The 24656-nt window shown below is 31.1% G+C and overlaps 1 protein-coding gene across 1 annotated transcript in view; it reads right to left on the bottom strand.

Moving 5' to 3' along the window:
- Window positions 1-24248, bottom strand: part of HELRODRAFT_148954 (hypothetical protein) — a gene marked incomplete at both ends in the record, with an annotated part of 66048 nt that extends 41800 nt beyond the window's left edge. The window contains one exon of the mRNA XM_009011150.1: window positions 24157-24248. Within this exon, the coding sequence (XP_009009398.1) occupies window positions 24157-24248 (92 nt within the window). The remainder of the gene's footprint in view (window positions 1-24156) is intronic.
- Window positions 24249-24656: the final 408 nt, after the last annotated feature.

Raw genomic sequence — 24656 nt, 5'->3', positions numbered from 1 at the left:
AGTGGCAACTGACCACATCGCAAATCCAGTTAATGGCTACGTTCGCAACGGAGGCAGACACCACATAAAGTTAATGACTCAACTGACTATCTTTAAAAATGTTTCAATGGAATTTTTATAACGGCGGCTGATTATGAATGAGGCAGTAATGGGGTTCGTCGCAAGTTCTCTCTCTGTATTCATCAGTGCTAATGCTAATTTTATAAGCCGTCTGAGTTTTATTGCAACTATATACGCACGCCGAATGTTCTTTTAATTATATTTGCAGTTACGTGCACATTTTACAATTTTCGAGAATTCAAGAATAATTTTACATAGTTGCGAAAATTTTAAATTTTTTTGGAATATTTTGTTATGAAATATTTTGGGTTAATTTGTTTGTTGATCAGGTAGATTGTTATGTTGTAGTAATTTGGTTTTCAAACAAATTTTAAAATACATAATTAATTTTATTAACTTTGTCTATTTCGTTGAATAACTTTAGAAAATTTTTTAAATACAAAAACTTTCTAAAAATTATTGACAATTATTTCATTAAAAGGATAAAATGTCCCCAATCACGTTTTCATTTTTGCAGATGTTTTCAACGACTTGCATGTTCATTCAGTACAACGGAACCAACCCGCAAACGAATGAGTGCACGGGGGTATGCAGTGTTAGTGCTTGGCACGGTGAGAGCTATTTAAATGCACATGAAACATGAGCAGTATGCACAAATGGAATTTAATCACTTTTCTTCTCGAATAAAATTTTTGTAAAAATGTAAGACGCAAGACAAGGAGTAGGAATGCTGCTGTACAGCATACGTACGAGAACATTAAAATGAATACCTCTGTTTGTTCGTTGGCCGTCAACATTCCTATAAGCTATTCATAAACAGGCACGTGACGTTCCAATGAACATTTACTGCTCATCACTCTACAGATGCGTGGAAAGAAGTTTAATTAAGACAACATAGCTAACTTTTGATCATTTATTTTTTTTTTAAACACAAATGGAATTTAAACTTTTCAATAAAGTAATTGTGTTGTTTTTTTTTTAAAGTTAAAACAATAAAAATTTAACCTTGTCAAATTTTTATTTCACGAATAACAAAGGTAAGAAACTATCGTTTGCTACAAATATGCATCTAACAAACAACAAAAGATCTGATGAAGCAATTTGATAACACAATGAAAAATATATCAGCAAATAGATAAAATATTTTTTACACAAATACTTCTCTCACTACATTTAGAAAAGAGACTCATTAGGAGAGGATTATGAATGGAAACCAACGCAAAAGTTGTTTATTTAAAAATATATCATAGCCAGATAACTGAATTACTATACAACATATCGTATCATAATATCATAGCATCTTATTCCATCACATGATAACAACTCATTACATCAACTAATAGCCACTCATAACAATAACTGATAACGTGATAATGCTGTTCTAACATTTCGTCACAACAATACATTACCCAATCTAACGCACCTGAAGTAGTTTCACTACATAAATTTGTTAAATTTAACAATGGATATGGTGCTTTCAGAGTGTTTATTGAGATTTAAGTAAATATTTATATATTATTTTATATTTATTCTTAAAATCGTCTTAAATTTAACACAATTATTGTAGGTAACAATTACGACAATGTAAGCTGCACAACTTCTTGAACATCAATCTTCATTTATTGGCTACTTACTCGTCCACTCATTACTATCAAAAGTAGGTAACTCACTCGTTCATTAACATCACGTGTTACCCATTCACTCATTGACATACGTGTTCTTCATTCACTCATTATTATCATTTGTTACTTATTCACTTGTTTTCACATTGTGATGATAACCAACCAAGAGTTCAATTTGGTCTGTTGGATGGGCAATAACAAAACCATCCATCATTTGACCGCCGTTTGTTATTTTTTCTCAAGAATTTTAGCAGGCATACCTACTCACAATTTTTTTTAAAAAGTTGAATTGCCATATATTAATAGTAGAATATATAATAAATATTGAAATTAAAACAAACAAATAAAATTAATTCTGCTGCTTTCGTCATAATTTTTTAAACTTGAACAAGCGACATAGGTTGAAAAAATGAAATGTTTTCAACGTTTATTTTGAACTTTTTCATCATTATTATTATTATAATTATTATTTTAAGAAACTATAAAACTCTTAGAATCATAAAAATTCAGAAGATTGGAGCATGCACTTCGATGAGCTGAGTGGTAGGATAGTTTGCCCACGGTGCACTACGCGGCACTCTTCAGATGAAAGCAAATGATCAAACGAACGCTCAAGTTATTCATGTAACCACGGCAACCAAAACCATCTCCATAGAAATTCTCTATCACTCCACTCAAATAATTTCTTCTTTCTATGTACTTTCTTCTTTTCATATAACTTACAAATATTTGTCAAATTATGAAACACTCAGCCGGTTTAATTAAATTAAATTTTGCTGCTAGGACGACGATGCCAGCCAGCCAGCCAGCCAGCCAGCCAGCAATGACATGCAAGAGCATCAAGAAATTATTAAAACGCCAAGAGCTGCAGGGAAACAAGGAGAACAACATAATAAATGCTCCACTGCCGTCATCATTGCTTTCTTATTAATGCCATAAAAAAGCATTTCATATGACGTAATAACATTAGCGAGGCTGGCTTAATGATCACAAATAGGTTCTAAAACATGATAATTATAAAACAATTACCGGACAATATAGTTTTTGCTATACGCGCTGAGTTATTGCTTACATTCAATTTACAAAAATTCGTCTATGCGTAATAAGAAGATAAGCTGAAATTTTTATATAGAAGAAAATGTATAGAAAATTGGGCGTAAGTTGTTTATGTTGAAAAATTAGGACATTTTACAGAATGAAAAATTTTGTGGAACCAATCAAAGGTTCTTGAACAAACCATAGAGTTCATTTGTTATATAACTTTGCTATAAAGTTGAATACAAGTTGCACGTCTTCAAATACTTTTATTATTTTACATCATCGTGTCTCTTTTATTTTACAATCGCATATACACAAAAATGTGACTGACAGAATCATAAGCAAAAATTTTTATGCGAAAGATGTTAAACACACTCCAAAAACTCATTAACTTAATTTAACTTTGCTCAATCAATTATTTTTCTAATTAGATTGAACGTAGTCGTATAAACTAAGCGAACAGTATCAGTTTTCATGACGTAATGATGACGTAATCATAGCAAATGAGTTGTTGCTCGTGCTTCATGACATGATTGGTCCGTTAGTGTACGGAGCAAAGCAAGAATTACAACATTCATTTATCAGGGACAGGATAGAAGATGAATGTTACTGGAAAGTAGGGAGATAATACTGACAATAACTGGTCATAAATAATTTTTTGAAACTGTTTTCATTAATTAAAAATCATAAACTAAATATATTTCAAAAAATAAATAAATTTTATAATTGTTATTCAGTTAAATACACAAAAAATACGATTCACACTATACAGACAAGGGTAACTTGTAACGATTAAAAACTGACAATCCATTATTTAAAGATGTTGTTTGAACAAAAATGATGCATCATATTTTACATCAAAACGTGTGTTAAGTTCTGGACGAGTTTAATAAATTTTATGAACATAGAATATATACATATATATAATTATTTAGTAGGCAGCTTTTTTATTATAACTAGCTATAGTACTGGTGTTTGGCTAGGTGACATTTTTATTGAATTTAGCGACTGATTGATGACAATTAAGTCTATTAATTTCAAACATATATTATAATAAAACCACCAACATCTATACATGCATAGTTACGTGCAAACGTATATGCTACATAGATCAAATGTTGTTAAAACAATACAAAATTGTGTAGGCAGAAAGATTTGATAAGAAAAGGAATACTTTATCAAATAAAGAGATGAGGAGATTGAAAAACAACTCTAAGGCTGTGATGGTTCAAGATAATTCCCCGATGATTCATGAAAAATTAGACGATTTAATAAATGAACATGAAATGGTCTAATATATTCAACTTAATTGAAAATGACGATGACATCTTGAATTGCGTGGAAGAATTAGAAAGTGGTGCAAACGAATTAACGACAATAAATTGCCTGAAATGTTTGGTGCGTCTGTAAGGAAGATTTTTAATTAAAATTTTCTTCTCCTTCACTGCAATAAACAACTTTTTTTTATTTAATTTACATTTAAGTATTAAGTTGGATAAATTGCAGTTTTTTTCACTCTTATTATAATACATGTATTTATAAATTTGAGTCATACATACTTTGTAGAAGAATTTAAAATGTGCAATATTTGAATATTGTTTCAAAATGAATTTTGAGAATTGTCTGAATGCTTAATAAGTAAACGAAAACACACACACGCACCACACACACAAACACACACGCACAACACACACACACACGCACAACACACACACACAGACAAAGACATTTGAACAAATAAACTCATTAAAATGTTTGCATAAGCCAAATTGCTTCAATAATTTTATTTAATTTAACAAATTAGATTAGCCTAATGTTCACGTTGCAGACATAAAACACTACAATTGAATGCCGATGACTTGGTATCAAGCTGGAGATAAAAGTAAAGCCTTTGGATGTGCAGTGCATTTGTGAAAAAGATGTGTAGCTCTTAGCAGAAAATTCATTTTCACATTTTCACATATCAAAACTTATTTATTTCAAGATTTTTCAATGTAAACATTTATAAAAAACTTTCTTGTTTCAAAAATTTGATAGATAGCTTTATAATGAATTTAAAAACGAAACATTAAAATTGTTCATTGAATATGTTACGTAAAATAAAATCTTATTCGTACTATTGCTACTATTTCATGGTTTCTACAACAGTTTCAAAAATTTAGCATAGAAGTTTTAAAAACAAAACTTCAGAGAGCAGGATGGTAATTAGCGCTAAATTGGCTTTACTGACAAATGATTGACATGGTGGAATAAAATTTGCTAAAGAGATTATTGTACTGAGACGACCGCGAAAAAATAAAACGTCAGCGAAAAATAAAACAGATTTCATTCATTCACAATAGAAAATTTTAAGACAAAACTTTTTTTCATGAAATTAAATTTAAATTAATAAATTTAAAAAAATCACTATAAAATTATTTTAACACACACGCACATATACATACACGCACACAACACACGCACGCACACACATACACACACGTACTCACAGTCACGTACAAGTGAATATGCATAACAAAGCCCGTTATGTGTAAGCCTTCATAGAGCTTTCAATGAAACGTAGAGGCAAAAAATGTATTTAAAATCCATTCTGAGTCAACAACATAGCCCACTTCATGGCTAACATATATTACTGTTAGTTTGGGGATGAAATACTAGTTGAGAAAGTTTTACAAATTTATGAGAGAAGATGGCATAAATTTATAAGTATAAAATTGTGAGATGAATTGTGGAATATGTGGAAGGTAGTGAAAATGAAAGAAAAAGACTGCGAACAATGTGTGGTGGGCACTGTCAGTGGCTCTAATTTATACAGGTTAAATTTTGTGATCACATTGAAAGATTGAAGGCTGAAGTGAAAGTTCCAAACATGTTGTTGGTGTCGTATGAAGCGATTTCAAAACATTAGAGTTAAATCATACTTTTCTATGATGTTAGTTAATGAGAGAGAAGAATTGAAAAATCTATATCAAACAATAAACTTAAATTTTTAACAGTAGATAGATAATAACATTTCTTTTGATAGAATTAGAAAACTTTCAAAAACATTCGTTAAATAAGAGAGTATTTCTGTTAATTTGGAGGAGGAGTTCAGCTATTGTAACAACAGTTATTAATTTTCTTTATTTTATGATATTGTCTTGCATGCTCAGGTTCTGCGTCTGTCATACTAAGAATTTTTTAACGAACAAAAAAGAGTTAGCATAATTGTATGGTGTGGTAATAGAAATGTTTGGAGGGCAGCCAGTTTGTGGAAAAAATTGTCGTCGTTCTTGTTAGAAAAAAATTTTATTGTATTGTAAAAAACAAAAATATTAGCAAAACTGAGAAAAAGAAATGGAAAAGAAGTAAAAGAGAAGAAAACAAGGTACAGGGCAGAGATGATTAAAATGTTGGTATTAAGCACGGTACAGTATTATTATGTATGCGAGTTACATAAAGAATTGTTTTCTATTGAATACGTTGGGACATCAGTAGCTGTATATACGGTATGTACGTACATCCATGTACTGTGGCGTTGTTTAGTGCAATAAATTTATGAAAGCCAATATATTATTTTGTAACAATTTCATCAACATGGCAATTTGCATAAATAATGAGGTGTTGTGTGGTGTAGTTTGTGGCGAGGTGTGTGGCGAGGTGTGGTATGGTGTGGTGTGATGTGGTGTGGAATAGCGTATTGTAGAGTTATGAATTCATGCTGGCCAATAAATAAACACGGCTTTCTTCTGAAAGCAGACAGACATCAAATCAGATAAAAATACATACATACGATCTAAATGAAACTGAAGCTTTGATGATGATGATGATGAGGATGAGAATGGTGATGATAACGATGGTGTGATGAAAAGGATGATGATGATGATATCGCTAGCGATGGTAACCTTATCAAATGTCCCGATGTCAATGTTGACATCCAAAAACAATAATAAAAATAATCGGAATGATAGTAATAAAAAAATGTTATTATAAGGGATAAGGACAATTAGTGTATCAGGAAGGTTCATTTGCTGCGTAAAGTCGGTTTGGTACTTTAAAATGAGTAACGACGGAGAAACATGCTCCAGGCCCAACAATCAAATGTGCTGCATAACACTGAATTGAAAAAAATCAACAACAAAAAATCAAGTAGCTTCAATGTTTTTTTGGCGCCTGAAGCTCCACTGTTGCTCGTCCTATGAAAACTTTATTTTCAAAGTAAATGCAACAAAGTAGACAGCTGCAGGGTGTAATTTGATAATTTGTCATCTGATTTATGTGGTGATGTTGAAGCGAAATAGTTTAGAAATAAACATGAAAATATTTTTTATTCCATTCAAATTTTGCGTTCAAACTTTAAATTTTTACTCGGGAAAATTCAGGAAACATGTAAAAGCCTGAGAGTGCATACCCAGTTTTGTGCTGTTAAGAGCTGCAAATCCAACAAATTTAAGAAACTTAACTAGTGCACGCAACACGCACAAACTCGTATTCAATAATGGGTCTTGCTGGTCGCTTTAGAATCAACAAACTATAAAAATCATTGTATTTGTAAACATTAACGTAAAATTAACATAAACATTAACAAAACCACAAACAATAACATAAGCAAGAAGAGTTACAAAAGAACAATGAAGACAAAGTAGTTCCAGAAACATAAACGTCGTCATAATATTAATGACTCCAAATATATTTGTTGGAAATAATTTGCCCATCGTCATTGTCGTCTCAATTTGCATCAACAACATCGTATTTTTGCAACATCGCCATCATTACACAAATCATCACAGTCGGAATTACCATTTTTATTTAAATTAAAATTTTGGAGCAACGTGTTAAAAATAAAAATAACGACAAATTTGTGACATGAGAGACTCAGAAGGAATGAGCGTAAACTTTAGGATGAATAAAACAATTATGAAATTTCTAAGAAATATTTTTTCTAAGGCATCAGGTCGTTATGGAACCGGAATGCGTCGGATGATGACTGAAGTGAAATATGACATTTCATTTTATTTTTCCAACAGCTATTAATAATTTGTTGCGCGATTTTTTTCCACGATTTAGTTGAATGTAATTGAAATTAAATCATTTAAAATTTGATTTTTATTACTTAAAATTCTAAACGTTTTTGCAAGAAAATCGAGTTAATACTAGATTTGTATGCATTTTAACAGTAGTAGAATCATTAAAGAGTTACTTATTTTGATATTTTGAGTTTAAATAAAAATTTGTTAGACAATTTTTCTGTTGATCCTGTGCAAAAACCATGGTCTCTGGTTTTTGTAGTGTTAGGATTATTGGTAGGCTTACAAAAGTTGTATTTTTTGCATAATATTCATGAACCATTCATTCAATCGCACTGTATATCTTTATTCGTGCTAGATGGTCTATTATTAATATTATTTAAATGTTGAAAAATGGTAAAGTAGAATTTTAAAATCTACCATTGAACAATTAACACATCACAACTCATTTGTTTACGAACGAACCAGTGGTTCATTCGTAAACAGTAAACTTAAACAAAAAAAAAAGTGGTTCTACTTGATCACTGAATGTGTATTTTTTAAATTTATTTAATCGAGCAATAAAAACGTTTACTTATTTTTGACATTTTTCTGTAACGATATTAAAAAATGAAAATAATATTTCTGAAATTTATATAAAAAAAATAGTTTTCAGGAATGTTCAACACATTTCTACAATTAACGATTGCGTTGGCATGATGATTGATGGGCCAACAAGAATATATTCAGAACATTCAGAAACTTTCAATCTTTTTTTTAAATTGTTGCTTTAAATCAAAACTTATTTATTAAATTGTTGTTTAAAAAAATCGTCACAAGAAACTTTGTGAATGAAGTATTTCAATGAAACGATCAGAACAACACGGTGGTAGTTAATAAAAACTGCATGTAAAATATTAACGTTTGAAACATTCAAGTTTGTGTGAGTGAGTGTGTGTTCTTGTGTGTGTAGTGTGTGTGTGTGAGTGAGAGTGTGTGTGTAGTGTGTGTGCGAATGTTTTGTGTGTGTGAGTGAATGTGTGTGTGAGTGAATGTGTGTGTGTGTGTGTGTGTGTGTGTGTGTGTGTGTGTGTGTGTGTGTGTGTGTAGAAGATATGAGTATGTGAGTGTTCATATAGAATATATATATTATTTATTTCTATTTCTATAAATTCAAAGATCTAAAATGACAAAAACAAACAGGAAGTTTGAAAAATCAGAATTATTAAAATAGGGATTGAGATGGTCGTTCACTTCTGAAGGCACATAAAATTTCTATCCCACCAAAGCTTTAACATAAAAATAAATATTGAAAGAGATAAAATGTTTATGAGACACATTTCATTGATTTTAGTACTTTACGGCGATCATGTCCAGCGATTTAAAGGAATTTATGAATTGTATTTTAAACGATTTTTCTGCCTGTGCCTCGCTCAAACTCGCCAGCCACCAACTTTTCAACGACAATTTAAACATTTTTTTTTAAATTAGAATTTAAAACATAACTAGAGTACAAAGTACACTTTCAAAAGTACACTTTCAAAAAACAAACCAACATAACTCTACTGAAAATTTCAACTAGGTAAATATCAAACCTTTATAAAATAGACCTACCGCCAGTTAGTAAAATTGTTCTATATTTTCCTGCCTCTGCATCAAGAAAAGTTTGAATTATTTTTCAATAACTCACGACAGGAGTAGGAATTTTTGGTAAAAACTGAACGCTGTCACAAAATATTAAAAGTTTCACAAAGTTATCATGCTCATTCATTAAAAGCTTAACTAAATCATTCACTTCCAAAATGTGTTTGTATGGTACGAAACCACACACTTATTGACTTTTAATTTGATAAACGTTAAATTTTATTTTTTACCCCTTTTTATATATTACCTATTCCATATTGAAGTGTTTGTTCAAGAAAATTAACTGTCGTTTCCAACGAATGTCGATTTCTTTTGAACGTATCTGAAGGAGGTGCAAATTGGATTTAAATGAAATAAATTTCTTCCCATGTGAGGTGTTAATGTTTCTTTACTAAAGTGTTTTGAAATAGAAACAACTCTTTGTTTAAATTTCAATATTTGCGTATAAAAAGTTTCAATAAATGTTTCAATTGGGAAAATTAAATAAATAAGATGGTGAGAATGATGGTACGTAAAAATGCAAACTGTCACCCATCGTAGCTGAGGCTCGTACCAGATTTTCAAGTGCCCCTGTTCATGAATTGTTTCAAAAGCCATGCCGTTCTATAGGTCATCATTTGATGAAATTTTTCATTGATTAAAAGAAATACCTTTTACAACTAACTATAATATAAAAATTTAAAAAAATTGTCCTCAACATGATTAAATTTTATACATTAAATTTGATAAATTTTATAAAGTAACATTTAGATGTAGAACTTGCTTAAAACATGATGCAAACTGACAACTTAATCAAATGATACCATTATCTAAAAGCTTGTTTTGGCTAAAATGTCGCATTCAACTGTTTACTGAGCTTAGCTAGATCCCTCGTTGATAAAAATAACATTATTCGACTTTTTTTAGGATAAGCAGTTGAGAAAATGCTGAATATTATTTTTTCAAATATAAAAAATATTTTAGAGTTAAATTTTTATTTTTTTTCTTATAAAGTTTATTCATTAAATATTATAAAACGCATTTAAAAAAGAGCCAAACGCGTTCATATATTACACAACACGAACATGAAAAAAAAAATAATGCTACTTGCGCCGTTAAACTGGAGTTTATGATTGACGCCATATGTGACAGACGCCTTTTACGCTATCACAGAAATCAAAAGAAGAAATAAAATCTACAGCTATCAATGTGTTTGAGTTGTTACCAAGAAAAGTCGTTAACAAATTAAAAATTTGTTAATAAACATAAATTATACACTAGTCCATTTCAATCAAGTGAACAAACAGTCATGTAGAGCATTAAAACGTGAGTTTAAATGTTTTAGTTGGTGACCGTACGCTAGGTAGGTTGCTTATTAAAACGTTTTCGCAATATGAAATTGGAAATGAATCAAATCAAGCCACAAAAAAGTTTGTAGTAGTTGTGGTAGTTGAAGTTGCAGGTAGTTGAAATTGTAGTTGAAATTGTAGTTGAAGTTGTAGGAAGTTAAAGTTGTAGCTGCAGTTTTAGTTGCAGTTGTAGGTAGTTGAAGTTGTAATTGCAGTTGGAGTTGTAGTTGTTGCATGACATGTTCGTCATACACAAAAATATCTGCTTCATTATTCAGTAGCCAGATGTTTGGTGCACTTGCATAAAAAATTTGATTTTTCATAAAAATAATAAATAGTTGTTGATAGCATTAAATGGAAGCAACAAAAATTAAACTTCAGACTTGTTCACCAATTAATGAATATTTTTGAGCCAAATATTTTGCACCTACTGTGATTAAAATGCTAACTTTGTGTTTGTGGTCTTTGAACTAAAAATTAAACAATATTATCTTAATTTTTTGTAAGAAATAGCGCATTACAGTAAGGTATTCAACCAATGGTTTTATTAATATCTAAGGTTTTAATTTTCGACATTAGTAAAACCGCACGTGACAGCTTGGCGAAATAAAAAGAAGTTTTGCGTTTCAGTTACAAGATCGAATTCAATGAATTCCACAGCATCTTATCAGAAAAAAATTGACCAATCATCAAATGCGTGGGCACCAAGGTTCAAAACAAAAAATAATGTAATGACCTTTTTACTACAGGTTCAAAAATGCTCTTACATTACAATTTCAATATTTTCAATAGGCATTGTTTTGCAAGAATTTTGTTTTTACGATGAAGATGTAAAGAAATTAAAATGTTTTTCATCGAAATTTTTTTATCCATGGAATCTGCTGGCCGGCCGATGTTTACGACACGGCAAAAATAAATCTCGTACGGTCGCTGCAATGCTTTTTTATCTTTTTTTTAATAGAGATTTACAACTCATTGAGTAACGTTTCGATTTTTACGAAATGACATTATTTCATCATTTCCTTTGCAGGCAGAACATCATGAAAATTTAATTTTGAAAAATAAACGGCGTCACTCGAACTGATTGCAATTTTTTTGTGCTTTTGTAACTAAAGAAATGAAACTCGACTTGCTAGAAAATCTTAAAATAATAGTAGGCATCCATAAGAAGGATTGTGCTGAGAAGCGCAACTCGTGAGGCAACGAAGATGGGATGGGCATCATTCTTACTTTGATTAATGACTTGAATCAAACAGTGGTGTGTCATTAATCCGTCTATGTTCGGTTTCTGCTACTAGACCGCTGGCCTGCGTGTTTGTCGTCATCATCTTCCTCCTCCTCCTCATCATCATCATCGTCATCGTCGTCCTCATTATAGTCATCACTCTTTTCATTCGACCAATCACCATCTTTGTCAGTGCTGACGTCATGTCTGTCGTCATCGTCATTCACAACATCTTCGTCATGATCGATTGCAAAGCAACATCTGGATCAACATTTTTAATGCCATCATTATGATGGTAAGTGTTTATAAATTTGTTCTGGCCGATATACTGGTTTTCATGTTGTTACTAATTTAATAATTTTTCTTATTATCATCGAAAAATTATTTTAATTTTATAAATTATCGAAGTAATAGGTACATAAAACGTCTAATGTGAACAGTTAATATTTATGGTTTTATCTAATTTTATGGCTCTAGTATTCAAATCTTCAACTTTTTTTTATGTAATAAATAAGGTTAAGTTTGGATTTTATTGAAATGAAAAGTGAAATGGAGTTAAGTATACTTTATTTGAGTTTTAATCAGAAAAAGAAGAATAAAAATATTTTGTTTAAACTTAATAGAAAAATAAATTATGGTAAATTAATCCTTCTTTTTTGTTATTGATGATATGAGAACACGGGTTTGATTGGCAAGTTGGCTCAGACGATGGAAGTGCCATGTTTTTCGTAATTTCCTGGTTCCAACTCGAACACAGCCTTCGTAACACGGAGGCTTAATTGTAACAGAATAGCGATATACACCAAAGCAGTTCTCTGCTGACCTGAACTGCGTTACCAAAAAAAATAAAAATTTTTTGGATGGTTTTGAAGTTTTATAACCAAATTGTTACTTTTTGTTATATTGTTTATAAAATCATAAAATTAAAACTTATTATCAGACAATTTAAAAAGCAAAAAACGTACGAGCTATACAATTTGGAATAAAAATATTTTTAATGTTTGGCATTTTTCAAAATATAAACTTTTTTTCAACCACTGCAGCTGGGTTAGTTTCTAAATTTAACGACTTAACATTCTTAACAATGGATTACAATAAACATTGACGCAATATCTTAAATGCCACGCCATGCTTTTACTGTTCATGAAGATTATACTGCTCAACATATTTTTATAAAAAAAATTTCAAACGAGTATTTTAAAAAAGTTATCTCCACATGCGAAAGCTGTTAGGGCCTTCTTCACGTCACTTTCTTACTAGTGCGTTTGACGTTTTGAAAATAACAATGTCTTAAAGCTGATGGGAATGAATTTTTTATCAAAAAGCGCCAGAAGTTTATCATTTGATATTCACAGACTGTTGGCAGCCAGATAGATGATTTTGTGTTTGTGTTGCAGGTTTCAAATGAACAAGTTCATGTTGATGTAGTAGAATATTCAAAAGGTACCAACAATAAATGAATCCTTTTCAAAATTTCAAAAGTAAATTTTAGTCTCAAGTTTTTTAAACCGTTTTTAACAACTTTTTAATTAAATTAAAATAAATGAACATTTGTGAGTTTCCAACAATTGGAATAAATCGTGTTTTTGATTTATTTTATACAAAATAATTTCAAGCTTGTTACAAAATATAGAGAATAAATTAATGAAATTAATAGTTTCAAGGAGTAACTAAAAACAACTTCTCAGAAGTTTAATTAACGATGTTTATGAGAGCATTTGCTGGTGCATGCAATTTAATGTTGATGATTCGAGGGTTGTGATCATCATCACGTGCCGCTCTGTACAGCTTATAAATGCTAATCAAGCGTGAAATTGCTTTAAAATGCAGGATGGTCCATCCATTGTGTGACTGACGCACGCCCATTATGTCCCATTTTTAAGCTGGGAGATCTGTTTACAATACAACAAAAGTTTACAATGAATCATGAAATATTTATTCATTTTTATGAATGCTTGCAATGAATGGATGTCGACGAAAACTAAATTAACTTCATTTATCATGTTGTTGTTGTTGTTGTTGTTGTTGTTGTTGCTAGATTAATAAATATTCAAATGATAACTATTTCTTTTTTGAAAGATGCGTTTATTAGTTTGCTGGCAAATACTCGTGCAACTCCCGATAAATTTGTCCAACCAAGCAGCATGTATGTAGGAATTTAATCATTGCAGGCTCACTCAATATCATTTCTACGTTCCTTGTTTGGTAAATAATAATGAGTTTGGCCAGTGGCATATCAAAAAATGTAAGGATGAAAGAAAAAATAGCGCCACCTACTTGTTTTGCCTGCTTGTCTGAGCGCATGTTGTATGTATGTATGTTTCTAAAAGGTACCTACCATATAAAATTTTGCATTTATCTGATGGATAACAATATGAATATCGCATACATCTAAATGATATTGAATTGATTATTAATTATAGACGATATCAGATGCACTTATAAATGTATCTAAGTGATATGAACTAAAATGATATTTGTATCTAAATGATAGCAAATGGAAGGATACATGCATCTAAATAACGAAAGCAGTTAGATACGTGTGTCTTAATGACATGAAATGTCCAAAACAAACTGCTTGTTCAAAAGTGCAACTCATTAAATATTCAACAAAAATGATTCGTTAGAGTTTTAATTGAAAAGTTAACCAAACAATAAAAAATAATTTAAACAAATTAATTTCCAAAATGGTTCTTGACAAAATCGTCGTCGTCAACTCTGGAATATAAATTTCAAAAACTTTTTTCAATATTTACTTGAATGAGGAACAAAAATAATGTATTTGATGAGAATAAAAGTAAAAAAAAAACTATCAGGAAACGATTGTAAGCATTCATTCATCATTGTTAGAGGTAAATGATTTGATGTACATAAATCAGCAACGTCGATAAATCACGCCATAATAATTAACATTATTCATATGGAAATTATTTTTTTCAAACATTTTTTTCTTTTCTGAGTGAAATCGGGCTAATATTGTTTACAATTTTCATTTTTATATTTTTATTCTACAAAGATTTTGAAATTTATTTGAAAAATCTTCTTAAGCGAGCAAAAAAAATAATTTGAAAATCTCAACATATTCAAACGAATTCATGAGAAGACCAAGATTATGTATGGAAAGCTTTCAACATCACTTAATAACTAAAGGAAGACCTCCTGCAAATGCTGGCCATTCAATTCGAAGTCACCAGTGAAGTTGACGGCAATAAATTGAATTTGGCAACGTTCCTTTTGATGACGTGGAGATGACATCAAAGATTCTGAATATATTGGATGACGAGTCAATCAAAGAGGAACAGTTTGTGTTTGTACGTTCTAGTTTTACAGCTGGAAACTCTTTTTTATACACGCCACACGTGTTTTGACTGTTTTAGCAAAGTTGCAAAGACTTTTTATTTGTATGATATATTGTTATTAATGAAACGTTGAATGTTTTGAATGGTAAAATTATCTAAATTCTTATACACCTTTCAGTTTTTCTGTTTTCAGGAAAAATATTTTCTTTAAGAGTAAAACAAATTATCATAGACATAAAAAAACAGATTATTTCAAAAAATTATCCAGTTTTGACTTAAAACTTCGTGGCTTAAATAAGCGCTTAATGTCAAATAAATATTTAAAAAAATTTGTTGAAACCATTTTCAGTGATGAAATTTGTGATGTTTCATCTAATGCAATTAAAGCCTACATATGTTGTCTGTTCTAATGCAATGAAGATATAAGTGAAGAATTTGTCATTTAACGTGTAATAATTGACATGTGTAAAAAATAAATTTAAATATGTGTGGGCGTGTCTGTCTGTCTGTGGAGTGTATGTGTGTCTGTGTGTGTGTGTGTCTGTGTGGGTGGTGTGGTGTGTGAATGTAGTGTGTGATGTGTGAGTGTTTTACCAAAACCCTTTATTTTGATTCCATAACAAGAGAGTAAGTTGAAAAAATTAATACTAAAAGTTTGAAAATATAAGTGCAACTTTTGTATAATGTTTTATAAAATAATTTTCAAGAATAGAAAAAAGAGTTTCATTTGAAAATGATTGGAATCATAGATGTAATCACTCAAAGTATTAAAAAATTTCATCAGAATGTATGTGTCTGAGGAAATCTATATCTGCTTACTGACGGATTGAATTATGGAGCTTAGCTGAAATTATTTTTATAGTAATTATATTTATATCTAAAGGCTGTAAAACTTATTTTAGGTTTCAAATGTTGTTATATAGAAATTATCTCATAAAATAAAAAATTGCTATCTGATAAATGTTATGTTAATACTAAATTTAAATTAAAATTATAAAAAATCTTAAATTAGTAAATAAATTAATTAGTTAATAAATTAATAGACAAAATAAAAATAATAAACATAAATAAAATAACAAATAAATAATGAATGAAACCCTAATAAAAGTAAAATCCACGAATTTAAAATAAAATGAAATCAATCAGCGTTGAAATTTTTTCATTTAAAACTCCTCCATCTCGTGACGTTGAGAAATGGCAGAAAATCTGTCAGCAGTGAACGCAGTGAAAAGTTGATTTTAAATTTGCCGCCATTCAATTGGAGGAGCTGAGATCACACGAACGTTCAGCGTGTTCATGCAGGTTTAAAATAATCAACAGCTGATGATGACTTTTTTTGGGGGGGGGGATTTAAGAATGAAAAAATACTGGTGATGTCGTGAGGTGCTGATTATTTGATGTTGAATGTTATGATGATTGAGACGATGGCGATGATGGTGATGATGAAGATAGTGATGATGATGGTGATGATGATTGTAAATAAATAAATGAAAAAGATCACAAAATGACTGATAATGTTGTGGAAATGAAATGTTAGAGACACAGATGGTAGGTAGGGATGATTGTAATGAGGATTGTTTCGATGATGAAAGAAATTCGATTTTGCAGATTGTGACGTCTCCAGCAGCAAAATGATGAAACTGATTAGAAATGCGTAGAAGATCAGATGGAGAAGATCATTTCATCAGAAATTAAATTCATGCAGATGCGGAAGCTGATGATGTGATGAGAAACAAATGGAAAAGATGATGAGGATGATGGAAATCATAATATCTGGGATTGAAATGCTTTCCTTGTACACGACAGTAGCAATGATAATGGAATGAATGAGAGGAATGAAAAATAGTTAACTGTAGGGATTGTAATGATAACAAGTTGCTCAACAAATGCTGAGAAAATAACTCAAGTGAAACCAAATTAATAACCCTTGTTGTAGATACTGCGTTTGGAATAAATAAATAAATAAAACACGCTGAGATAAATGCATCGGAAGCGTGTTAACGCTATTTGCATTAAAATAGAATTATAAAACTTCTTGTAAGCTTGGTTTGGTTACAATTACACTAAATACTTTTATTCATTGTAATGAAAATGTTTTTATGTCGGATTGCTGTGTGAATACTAGATAGAAATAAACAAGAGACAAACATTTTTGGAGCAAATAGACAAATTAGTGACACATTTTGTCATATTTTTCTATTGGGGAAACAGTTTTTACGCTCGGGGTGGTAGTTATTTATCTGGCCGTTGCTGAATCTAACGATTTATTTTTAGCTTTGTACGATGTTAATAACAATTTATTTAAGCAAATAATCAGAAAATTATTAAAAATAAAAAAATATTTAATAATAAATTATGATTTTTTTCATAAGGAACACTATTGAAATTTCATAAAATACATTTAATTTTTTTAGCAGAATGTTTGTTTGCTTTTCCGAACATATAAATCTGAGAAACAACAAAGAAACGAAATCTTTCGGGCGCTTTGTGCACGCTAATGAAATTCCGCACATGGCTTATGTTTATTTTGGTTATTTACAGGCGAAACAATAATCAAAAATTAATAGGCGAGTAAATGTTTGGTTTTGTTGTCTGTGACGACCAGACAGGAATGCTAATGACGCTAAATTGCTCCTATCTCAGTCACTCTTCTGTTTGTTTGTTCTGCGTGGTGGTTTGCATGAAGCGCCTGTTGTTTTCGTGAGGTTACTGCCACTGCTGCTGCTACTGCTGCTACTGCTGCTACTTCATTTATCATAGTTTGAGATATTTTTTCACTCAATTGATCGAAATGCATTAACGCCAGCATAAATGAGAGAATTTTGTACGCGAAGCATATGCAGGCGTTTCGTATATTGATTCATCAAAATATCACGCTTGACGACCGTTCTCTGAAGTTGAACTATTTATGTCGTCACTCTTTGCATGTTCGCATGTCAAATGTTAATACGAAGTAATGAAGAATGAAGGAGCTGACTGAGGCAGTTGAATGTTCAGGAAAATAATTTTATTGTGTCTGTTTTCATATGTTCCTTCAAATGGGTTTTGAAATTTTTTCTTTTAAACGTTAAACTTGAAAAAAATTACATTTTTCAAAATTTCAAGATTTTTTTAATAGATTTTAATCAAATTATTTATTTGTTTAAGTAATGTCCAACATATCTTTTTTACGCAAAGGTTTTGGTATAGTTTGATCAATTTAGAGAAGATTTTTTGACTTGAAACTTAATACAAACTGTGTATTTATAGGGAAATGAAGAAGAAACTCCCCATGAAATGTACTGGTTTGCTAAGTAACGATTTGTCGCAGAATTAAAGTGGTTTACAAACAATCGGTCGTTACGCTGGCAATTTGCGTTGGATGACTAGACATTCTCTTTAAATGTTTCCTCGTTACAACAGTCCACGTCTGTCTGCTCCACGTATTCCAAAATAAAATTTCAGTAGTGTATTATCTTGAGTTGCATTCATGTTGCATTTATGTTGTCTATGAAGTTAATGTTAATTTTATTTTATAATCATGTTACCGCATTTAGATGCTTATATTAAGAGTTATGTGTGTTGCAAGTTTGTGTATGGACTGTTTAAACGTCGTTACACTTTATTGCATTCATATCTGCATACTACGGTACGTATGAAGTTGTATTATTTCTTGTATTTTATATGTATTGTCAACATTTACAATACATGTCTGGTCTGTTGATCATGTATAGGATTCTTGTGTTGCGCGGACATATTACAATGCATCCATATGCGTTGCACGTGTATGCATGCACTCATTTAGCACGCGAACCAATTTTATTTGTTTGTATTTATATAAGTAGCCTGATTGTACAATTGTTTGTCCAAAATACAAGTATTTTTTTTTATTTGCCTATTTTTTTACGGTATGGCACGATATAAGTTCAGGAGTTCCTTGGTACGTTTGCTGAACATAACACAGCCCACAGGAACAAAACATGTTTATTTTAATTAATTAAAAGACGTTGCTGACATACACACGCAGACGCACCTGACTCCCGTTCTTTATTTCATTCTCACAATCTCCGCAAGTATTGAAAATTACTAATCGTTAGAATTCAGAACACAAAGTCGTTTTAATAAGTTATTTACAACTACACTAAACGCAAAGAAGTGCGTATAAATATTCGGACATGAGAAACTGCGTATTTAATTTGACGTTATCAGCGAACTTTACCCCCGCTATTGAGTGTATTGATTCCTTGGGCTCCTCTTTCACCGTACATTCATAACTTCCTCCATTTTTATTTTTTATGCGCACAGCTCCATCGTTTTGTACGATGCACCGGCGTAATCTGTGGGCTCATTTTGACGCATTACTAACATTATTGTTCAATTTCATTCAAATTAAATTATTCGCTCATCACTTGAATCGTGTTAGGCAATAATTAATTTTATGTCGTTCGTCGGTGATCCATCAATCAGAGATAATCACGTGCAATCATCATCCAATCAGCTGAGCGAACAATCGTCCAATCGTTTAATGAACATTCTATCAACCTTTCAATCAAACCTCTAATCGCAAGATAATTCGGCAATTTCAGCAACGTGTGCAGCTGTTAACGTTCATTACAGGGCAAATTGACAATATCTCCAATTGAGTTGCACCGACTGCCCACGGGACCAACCAGCCAACCAGGCAACTAACCGACCAGCCAGCCTTCCAATGCACTGAGGACGATGCAGGCTGATTCACCAAATAAACTTCATTCACTTTTTTATCTTCATCGATTTATTATTCGTAAGCCAAGTTTTTAGCAATTCAATTCACTATACACCTCTCCTTTTTTATGCTCACACACATTCCAAATAGGATTTTTAAATGGTGAAAATTCCGGAAAAATAATATACATATTTATATATATATATATATGTTTATTTATTTACTTATACATATTATATATATATATATATATGTATGTATGTATGTATGTATATGTATAATAACATTGAACAAATAGCAAACCTCTCTTCCGCGTCCTCACTCAGAGATATTACCATGGAGCCCAAGTTATCGTAAACACACCTGATATTAATATATCGGACAATTTTTTTCTCATGATAAAGAACTCGATGGCAGACAGATAAAAATTTGTGCTTTACATTTAAGCTATTCTGCCTTCAAACATAAAAGTTGGCGCACATATCAACACACATATTACTAAATTTATTTATTAATAAAACTCAGATTCTTTGAAAAATGTTTACTGTAATCACCAAACTATTATACTCATTATAAATACTTCTAATGTTTTTAACATTATTATTTTTATTCAATGATGTTAAATTTTATGTGAAGCAAAAATGAAAGAAAACACTGAATAGAGTAATTTGAAGAGGCGGGAGAAATTGACTTGCCAATAAAGTTGGTATGTATTGAACCTATAAAATGAAGATGTTGGCGATTGCTCAATACAAAGTTTATCGGGCGAAAGCAAATTTTTCTACTGACCTAGTGTCATGGCGTCACTTCTCCACTGCTTCAAAACTTTTTTTTTGCCACGGAGACACATCAATATGTTGAAACTAATTATTGGGAAGTTTTTGGAAAAATTAGAGACAACATGAAAATCGAACCAGCATCTCAGCAACAAAAAAGCAAGTTCACGTTGGATTGTTGTTGATGTACGCATATGTTCAATTGTTGTGTCAAATACACACGTTTTGAATTGTTGTTAAAAGTAGATTTCTGTTTGATTGTTGTCCAAGTGCAACCCATATAATGCTGCTTAATATAAAAACCAACTGAAAAACTACAACAAAACCTGTAAGAATGCAGATGATCCCTCAATAAACAACTGTACTTCAACAAAAAACTAAACACACGTGATTTAAATTCCAGAGAAAGAGGCAGGAATAACATAAAAAAGCCGTCGCAATCAGTTAGAACATAAACAAGAGAGAAAGCAGTAGATCTAGGCGACGTATGCCAAACAATGAGGCAATGAGAGTTTATGAAAGCGCTGAAACAATAAAAAAAAAGAGCAAAACAAGAGGCACGCAAGTTATGTGGGCAGACGATTAACAAACAATAATGAGATTGTTCAGTCGACATTTTAAAACAGCGTTATGAATTTGTTCATGCCACTCTGCGAAAAATGTGCACATGAATTATTCCAATGAAGGAAGATTTTCTATGCCCTCTGTTTGTTTGCCTTTGTGTCTCTTGTCTTCTGCTGCCATTTTTTAAATCAATAGTTTTGTGTGTGGAAGATTTTTTCATATTCTTATTAGATTGATTTTCAACGTTTTTAAAATTTTTGTTTCAAATTTATGCCATATATAATAATAAGATTATCATCGTGTTTGTCCGCCTTGGTGCGTTACGCTGTGTCTTTGAATCGTGCAATGCGTTATTTATGTGAATCGTGGGTTACGTTCTTTAAGTACATGAGAGTAGATGCGCAGATTGGATGTATCCATACTTTAACATGCTGACAGTCACATGAATGTAATCAATTATATCTCAATAGCAAAATGTTTAGGATATTACAAAATATTTCATTTCAATACTTCCACAGGTATTAAAATAAATAAATGATTAAAAAATACAGAAAAATAACGATTCTCTACTTTGAAAAAGATCAAAATTTAAAACATAATAAAATACTTGTACATATTCTATTTCATGTTTTAAAACATTTATTGGCGCATAAGAAACAAATTGTAACGAATCTATGTTAAAAAACTATTTCTTTAAATGATTAATTTTTGTTCTTTTAGCTACACATTATATTTGTTCGCGTTCATTTGCATTCAAATTTGTGCTAGTTGTTGAGGATTGTTCATTTGATGGAATCATAATATAATGACTAAAGTTTTTTTGTAACCGGGAAAAAATATCCCACTCTGACTCCAACTCCGCCGAAATCTCCGACTACGGCAATATGAACTCTAATTATTATTATTATTATTAATTTACTTTTTTCTTTTTTTTCTTTTTCTTCTTTTTATTATTATTTTTATCATTATCATTGTTTTATTATTCTTACTTTTATTACATTGGTGATGATTGTAGTAGTAGTAGCAGCAGCAGGTAGTAGTAGTAGTAGTAGTAAGTAAGTAGTAGTAGTAGTAGAAACAGCAGCAGCAGTAAAAGTAGTATCGTTATACTTGAGGAAAAAATTTGTGATGATAATGAAGACAATGGAATGGATGATGAAGACGACGATGGCGTCATTGATGACGATGACAACAACGAATATGATGTTGATGAAGACGACGACGATAAGACAGATGATAACGACGACAAAGATGATGTGGACGATGATGATGATTACGACAAATGATAACCATTGAAACTAAAGATGAGACGATGATGATGATGATAATGACAGCAACTGCAAACTTTGCTACAATGGCGATGATGTACATAGTGTACAATGGTCATGGCAGTACACATATCGATAAACTTATTTTAAACGACTCAAATTATTCAAACTATTTTATTTTAAAATTAAACGTTAAAGTAAAAAGTGAACAAAAAACATTAAAACAGACACCACCCACGCATACATTCGTGGACCATCACGGAAATTTGCAACTGGCGATTTTGACTCTTCTACAGCATTCTTAGCTGAGAGATACACACACAACACATAACGCCTTTTAAAAGTGTAACGCCGCAATCACGTTTGTTTCATTTTTCTATTTTAATGTCCCCCATTTGCTAGCGAGTGGAAGCATCAATAAGCAGAAGTAAGTAGTGCAAAAATTGTACAACAATGTAAAAAGGATACAAAAACTATAGGAAACTGAATAAAAACAAAACAACTTTCCATTAATTAATACTCAAGATCGATTGAATAGTAAAAATAACAAGGAAGAGTTGATAACAATTAGAAAAGAGAAACATTGAATAACGATGAATGTTCATAAATAGGAGCCAGAAAATCCATCAGAGAGGCAAGCAGAATAATTTTGATTTAACACGGGAAGGTCTGCATTGTTTTTTACATGAGCCCACTCAATCAGTTTTATGACCTTCAAACGCCATCGTCAGCTTCCTTGCTATGTCGTTTACTGTTTTTTACGCAGCAGTTCCGCTCCTTCTTGCTCGATGATACTTGCTCGTGCTGCAGCTTCTTTCTGCTGGTGGATGATACTTGTTTGTGCTGTAGATCCATTTTGTTAGATGAGACTTGCTAGTACTGCAGTTTCTTCTTGCTAAATGATACTTGATCTTACTGCAGCTCTCTATTTTTGCAGTAGTTATTTCAGTTTCTACTTCTTCAATTTACCAATCATTTTAGCTTGCTAAAACATTTTGTGGCGTGATCAACATTATTGTCCAGTCTCCAGCATTAAAACTGTCAATAGGTGTATGAACGAGGCTGGAAACTTTAAAGTAAAAGTTGCCTTGAAATTGTTTAAATTTACGGGCCAAAAACCGCGCATAAATTTTAAAAAATCCTCAGGCAAGGTGAAATATTTCTTCAAATTTTTTGTGAAAAAATTGCAGCTTCAAGAACAAACAAATTAACCATTTTACAGTATTTGAAAAATTCAATAAATTCACTCATATCAAAGTTGTTAAAGTTTAAAGATAGTCATAGTTAACTAATGGGTTCTAACATGTAACACATCATAAAATATTTTTAAAATGACGGTGACAATTTTTAAAGCTTACAAATAATATAGTGATAATGATATAAATCGAAATTTAACAAAACTGTAAAAACTTATCAGTTATTTTTTGTTTCATCATAAGGAACGTAAGTTTTTAAATGTTAAACAAAACCAGAACCTAAAAACATTAAATTAGCATAAAACAATGTTTTATCATAAATGATGATGAAACCAATATTTTGAAAAATTATATTAATACTAAAAATAATTTTTATGGTTTAAATTAGAAAAAAATGAACAATTAAAAAAATCTTACTTGGGCCAGCAACCAGTCAAAAACACAAATGTAAAACTTTGAAAGGATACTTTCCCGTAACGAGAACCAAGCACCAGCTTCTCGGCTTGGTCGTCTGATCCAAGCAGAAGAGGGCCCTCGGAATGAATGAAGGGTAGAGTAAATTCTCTCGTGTGAGGTCGGCGTTGATGTCATCGTCTGTTTCGTTTTCTCCGCCGACCGCCGTGTGACCAGCCAGACGCAAAACTGGGTTTGTTTTCAAGGATTTGACGTGACGAAGAAGAGCTTTTCGAGCAAAAGAGTGCTGAGGATTTTGTTTTTGTTGAATTGTGGGGAATGATTTTTTGGAGTTATCCGACATTTTTGCTTATATGAAGCTAATTTTACAATTTTTTACAAATATTTAAGTAACTATTTTCACTTCATTGTTTGATATTTATTAATTGATAAAATAAAATTGATGCAAATTGATATCAGTTTCATGGTAGAAAAGGTGTTTCAATACTCTATATTCATGTAAAATTCAATGGAAGTACTCCCAGTTCCGAATTCATCACCTCCGTAATGATGC

Source organism: Helobdella robusta (genome assembly GCF_000326865.2).
Source record: "Helobdella robusta unplaced genomic scaffold HELROscaffold_1, whole genome shotgun sequence".
NCBI classification, from domain to species: domain Eukaryota; kingdom Metazoa; phylum Annelida; class Clitellata; order Rhynchobdellida; family Glossiphoniidae; genus Helobdella; species Helobdella robusta.
This window is presented reverse-complemented; position numbering and strand designations above follow the sequence as displayed.